This window comes from Crocodylus porosus, unplaced genomic scaffold (genome assembly GCF_001723895.1).
Source record: "Crocodylus porosus isolate Cpor-Errol unplaced genomic scaffold, CroPor_comp1, whole genome shotgun sequence".
In the NCBI taxonomy this organism is placed as follows: Eukaryota; Metazoa; Chordata; order Crocodylia; family Crocodylidae; genus Crocodylus; species Crocodylus porosus.
The window spans coordinates 89,870-95,612 of NW_017728923.1; the positions used below are offsets into that span (position 1 = coordinate 89,870).

At 48.2% G+C, this 5,743-nt stretch overlaps 1 protein-coding gene across 3 annotated transcripts in view; it reads right to left on the reverse strand.

Annotated features, from left to right (window-relative positions):
* Window positions 1-456: 456 nt before the first annotated feature.
* LOC109313350 (syntaxin-binding protein 4-like) overlaps window positions 457-5,743 on the reverse strand; it is a 100,547-nt gene continuing 95,260 nt past the window's right edge. For all 3 annotated transcript variants that reach the window (XM_019539825.1, XM_019539824.1, XM_019539823.1), the window contains 2 exons: window positions 2,636-2,693; window positions 457-1,332 (listed from right to left, as the gene is read on the reverse strand). In XM_019539825.1, the coding sequence (XP_019395370.1) occupies window positions 1,227-1,332; window positions 2,636-2,693 (164 nt within the window). In that variant the 3' untranslated portion in view covers window positions 457-1,226. The remainder of the gene's footprint in view (window positions 1,333-2,635; window positions 2,694-5,743) is intronic.

Consider the following 5,743-nt stretch of genomic DNA (forward strand, 5'->3'; position numbering starts at 1 on the left):
TATTGAGAACTACAAAAATTGCTCCAGCTCCTTCCCTTAGACCATGCTAATTATTTAACTGTTTTATCGCCACCACAGAGCTGACTGTTTTTTAGTGGTGTTGTAATTTCTGTGTGCGTGTAGTTTATAAAGTGTTGGGGATCCTTTCATAAGAAAAGCTCCATATAAATAAGTAGGTATTACACATCACTATTATTCACAGCTCTTCCTTTTAGCACATGTGGGATCTCAGTGCCATGAAGCCCTAAAGAGGAAACTTAATGTGATGTTCACAATTCCCCAGATTAAAGCTAGAACATGGCTTTTTATACTGTGACATTTCAGTACAACCTGCTAGAAGCTGCCAACATCTGTTTTGCATAAGGAAAAAAAACACAAGACTATCACATAGCTGCTTCAGGCAGGTTAAATTAACCTCAGAGACACAAAACCAACTAATTCCAACTCTGTCAGCTTAGGGATCAAACACCCTGTAAGCAGTGTTTTTGCTTTATTTGCCAGACTGTATGTCATATCAGATTTCTACCATGTTCTTTACTAATGTCATCAAATCTCAAGCGATTTTTGCTTACTGTCCAAGTGTTACCACGAGTCTTTACTGAAACATATCCAGGGTGTCCTCTCTGTGCTCCGCACAGCATTTGGTATGGAGTTATTGATACCATTTGCCAATATCTGGGCCCTTTCCACATGACTAGCTGAGCTGCTTCTTTCACTTCAAGCACTGCAGCTGGGATAAGCATTACAACAAAAAAGGAGCTGCATCCCCAGACCTCTAGGGCACTACAAAGTCAATTGGTTTTGCTATAGTCCACTAATCTTACTTTGGCTTTTCATCTGAAATACCAAAAGGAATTTTTGCAGGCCCTACGTGCCCCTCAGTGGTAGATCCGTGTTCCTCTTATGATATAGGACACTGCTGTAAAAGGCTGCTGGTAGAATCCCAGCATTCATATCCTCCTGGCAATGTCTTCTCTGTTATCTATAAAACTGCAAAACCAAGAAAGAACGGCTTTGTACAATCATTCAGAGGTAGCCATGCGAGCAGGTTTGCTGCTGAAGTTGTGGGTGGCTAGTCAGGAGAATCAGTCTCTTATAAGACAGCTCATGGATAGCTGCTCTGCCCAGAGGCTGGACCATCTGTTCTGTGTCCTTTCCATCTCCCAGCAGAGCATCTGGATTATGAATACACGTGGTTTTGAGTAGGGGTGAGTCTCTCAGGAGATTTATGCCGGTTTCTCTGGCGGCTGCTTGGTTGGACTTGGGAGCCGTGGTTCAGGATTCCTGCTCTGGCTTGGAGGAGGGGGCCACGTGGTTTTCTGATGAAGGTGGCTAGAAACAGAAACCAGGTTTTACTCATGTGAGGGAGAAAAACATATACAGTAGTGTAAAGGCAAAATCATGTCTGAATGTAAGCATAGCTATTCCTTTTGCTTACAAATGCCCATTTGTGCAGTCTTGAGCTTGCCTTTGTAGTTTCTTGCTTTGTCCCTGCTAAAAAAAACAGGCCCTCAGATTTTTAGGGTGTTATTGAACTGGCCAAGTAAATGTTTGGCCTTGCACCTTTAAACACATAGGTCTCAAAAGTAAGTTCCTAATTCAGCAAAATGCTTGGGTACTTGCTCAACTTTCAGCACAAAAGTATTCCATTAATCTGTGGAAGCGATTTGTGTGATCAGGACCCAAATACAGCCATACGATTGTATTCTCTGAGCTACAGCTGCAGTATATCAGGATTCCGTAAGGTGCATTCATATGACTATTTCAAATGTATTTCTTGAAGCAGGTAATATTCACACACTTTTATCTAGTGAAGAACTGTAAAATTGGTTAGGAAGTTGCCCTGCAGTTATAAAACCCTTTCTGGAAGGGAGGGCAGGAGAAAGGAAGGAAGGAAGGAATTAATTAATTCACAACCAAATCCTTCCTTGTTGGACAAATACTTCCCTGTTATCCAGACAGAGACTCATCAGTACTCTCTGAAGGCTTGGCCCTATACTTACCTCTAATCTGGATCCTTCCTTTGAAGGAGGGATAGATCTCCCTTCTCATATCTACATCTGTGCTTTCCCTAGAGCCAGCACAAAGCCAGTCCAGGAGCACTTGACATTTTATACCTGCTCCTGGTCTAGTATGTGGGTTTTCTGTTCTGTATACCACTATACCAGCACCCCTTTTCTAGTGATATTGCATTACTGAACTGCCAAGATGCTTCCTGGAAGGTGACTTACATGTGGAGCTTAATATGTATGAAATGAAACTGAGAATGTTGACTGCTGTACAAGGTGCAATGGTCAGCAATTAAGCTGATCTAGTATTTCTGACTGAACAAGATCGAGGGAAGAGATTTGTGGGAAGCAGCTTTCAGTTTCAGAGTGTGAGTAGGTTGGGCTATTAACTTCTGTTTCAGGAGATATAGCAGCCTGGCAAAATGAAAATGATGAAAGGTACTTAAAGAGCCAACATAAATTTTAGTCATATTCTGTAAAGAAACTTTCTAAGCTCATTTAATCAAAAAGAGATCAGTAACCCAGTGCAACTGCCCTTGGACAACAGTCTCCTGAATGGTGAAATGTTTGAGATAATGGTCATTACAATGAAAGAAATTCAAGGACAAGATGGATTCGAGACTTACTCCTTGTAGTCTGGGGGTCTCCCACTGGTCAGGCACTCATCCTGGTCATATGGCAAAGCTACAGACACAAGCACACACCCAACAGTCAATGAAGGTCTAGAAAACACAGTTACTTGTTTCTCCCCTAACAAGTACAGTGCAACCAGCACTGCTGAGCATTTACATGGTGCCTTAATATGTATTCAAAGGAAGCAAAGGATTCTGGCAGCTGTAACAAGCTCAAGAGTATTAGGTAAGATCAAACTCCAAAATGCTAGAATTATCTCCCTTGCACCTGAAGCTGAGAAGCTGAGATTTCACTGAAGCTGAGATTTAATTGCAAACTTTTAAGGTAAACATACAGTCTTCCTAAAAGCCAAGTATGATGTGCCAGGAAAGCCAATCAGTATTTTAAGGCTACCTAGTGAAAAGTCCATGCATGAAGTACTAGGAAGACCAAAGAATTCCCTGAGCACTGCAGTCCAGGGGAGCTGTTGGATTTGCACTGTGGCTATGGAAAAAAACCATACTGGAATACAGGCTGAGAAGGGTAATGGCTGTATGCTTCTTTGGGCACCAAGGAAGGGTTAGGGCCATGTACCTGTCCGGTAATGATGATGGAGTTGGGGCTGTATGGGAAAGAGAAAAACTGAAAATCTTTAAGGCCAGGGACGGACATTCAAAAAGCCAGAGCCAGGATTGATTCAATCTTTGCAGACTGAAAGATCTAAATAGTTCAGTCTAACCCGACTAGATTGAACCACTTAGCAAGTGAACAGACATTCATTTTTAACTCAGGAAACGCAGGCACATGCTGCAGTGGCTCAGGCCAGAAGCTGGAGGGTGGGCATTAGACCAGCCCTTGACTGCAGGGAAGCTGTCCTGGGGGGGCATTGCCAGCCTGGGCAGTAGCCTCAAATGAACTGGCCAGGGTCAGGGTTTAAATTCCCCATACCCTGTCACACTGGCACAGATCAGAGCTAGGGTTCACCCAGTGCTCCCCATCATTGCCACAGGGGCAGAGGCATGGCCAGAGGCTGGCCAGCATGGCCCTCTGAGGCAGAGAGGGAGGGGTTTCTTCTCAGCCTCAACTGTTGCCGCCACCACCCATTGCTCCCTGCACTGGGCAAGCAACAGAATAAGCCCCCTCCCTGCCCCCTTGCCTAAGGAGGCCATTCCGGCTGGCCTCTGGCCGTGCCCCTGTTCCTGCTGCTGGGGCAGGGACCATGAGGGGAGCAGCAGCCCGTCATTGTTTCCCAGGAGCACAAGCCTCTTCCCGGCAGGGGGCTGCACTGCAGGTAGGGACAGGGGTGGGATGGGCAGAGCTGCCACAGACTGTGCGGGGCGAATGGCAGCAGTGCTAGGAGGGGCTTGGGGAGCTCTGACCACCCCCCCAATCCTCGGTGCTGCTGCTCACCCCGCACAGTCTGCAGCAGCTCTGCCCACCCTGCCCCCATCTGCAGTGCAGCCCCCACATAGGGGAAGAGGCTTGGGCTCCTTGGAAAATATGAGGGGCTTTTGTTGCATCAAGGTCCCTGCCCCCTTGCTGCTTCAGCACGTCCCCGCACCTGTAGCAGTGAAGAGGGAGCACCAGCTGGACCCCATCTTGGGTCTGTGCCAGTGGGACAGGGAGGAGGGAATTAAACACTCTCCCTGGCCAGTTCACTGGAGGCTACTGCCAGGCTGGCCGTGCCCCCACTGCTGGAGCAGTGAGCAGAGAAATACCCGACAGGAACTGCTGTGCCCCTGCCTGGCAGACGCCACTGGGGTCCATGCTGGTGGGACAGGGGAGGGAGGGAGGAATAAACCTCTTCCCTGCTTCCTTCATCTTGTGGGGGCTGGCATCTGGCCATGCCCCAACCCCTGCCCACCCCTGCTCCAGCTGAGGAGCAGAGGGGAGAGGCCAGCCCTGCTCCACTGGAGCAGAGAGCACAGCCCTGCCCAGGGCTGCAGAGCATGCTGGGATACTGGGGGACTCTGGTTTAACTTAAAACAGGAGGGGGTCTGGGATGGAAGTTCTATAAACCAGTTTGAGCTCAGTCAGTTAAGTTTGATACTACATTCAACCAGGTTTATCTCAAACCGGTTTTGGTCATTCTGAAACTGGTTTATGTACAGTGAACTTATGTTTTGTTACAGGTTTAAACTAGTTTCTGATCACTTAAAGAAGTTTATGTGTAACTTCTGTCCCTAGCCTAAAACTTTTGGCTCTCAAGGAAAGAGACCAGAGGGGTACCAGGTTGACAGGTGCAGTTAAAGTGATATGTCCCTGGATCCTGTCTGGGCCTTATAAGCTTAGTGCAGAATGGTTAGATACAATAGTGAAACTGAACTCTCAAACACTAAATTAGAATCCTCTAGACTAGTGTCTCTCAACCTTTTTGGACTCCAGGTACCCCTCACTGGACTGAAGGTGTCCTTCCATAACTTTTGTGAACTGAATTAAATTTCAAAACCTCATTTATAGAAGACAGTATTTACTTCTATACAGAGGGGATGGGCAGCAGGGATGGAGGATCATCCAGGCAGGGACAAGCCTGACCCTATGCTTATCTGATCAATTTATCTCCTTACACTTCAAAACATTCTTCAAAAGATCTGGCAGCACCGCAGAGTGCCCCGGCACCCTGATTGAGAATTTTCACTTTAGACTAACTTCTGGCTCCAGAGTGGCGAGAGACGCTCAGGTGAAAGCCTGCCATGCCTCCACTCCCCCGAAGCCCGCCAGACACCTCCCAGCAGCCGCGGAGCCCCCCGCCAACCCCGAGCACAGCTGGAGGCAAGCGGGGCCTGTGGTGGGAAGGGGTTAACCCTTCACTGAGTGGGAGGAGGCAGCTGCGTGGAGCTGGGCTGGGTCAAGCCCCACCCAGGCCCCTACTTTGCCCAGCCCCCCAGGGAGCCATGCAACCAGAGCCGCATGAACAGGCTGCACAAACAGGTGCACTTGTCTGCCAGCATGTGAGTTAGCACGGAGCTCACGCAGGAGGGTGCGGAGGACCTGAGACCCTACCTGCAAACCCCCAGGGTAGACAGTCCCAGCCATAGCCAGCCTACCAGAGGCATGACACGGATGGGCAAGCGCCGCACCCCGTGTGGGGTCTGCTCCCTACTGGGGTCTCTGGTGCGCCA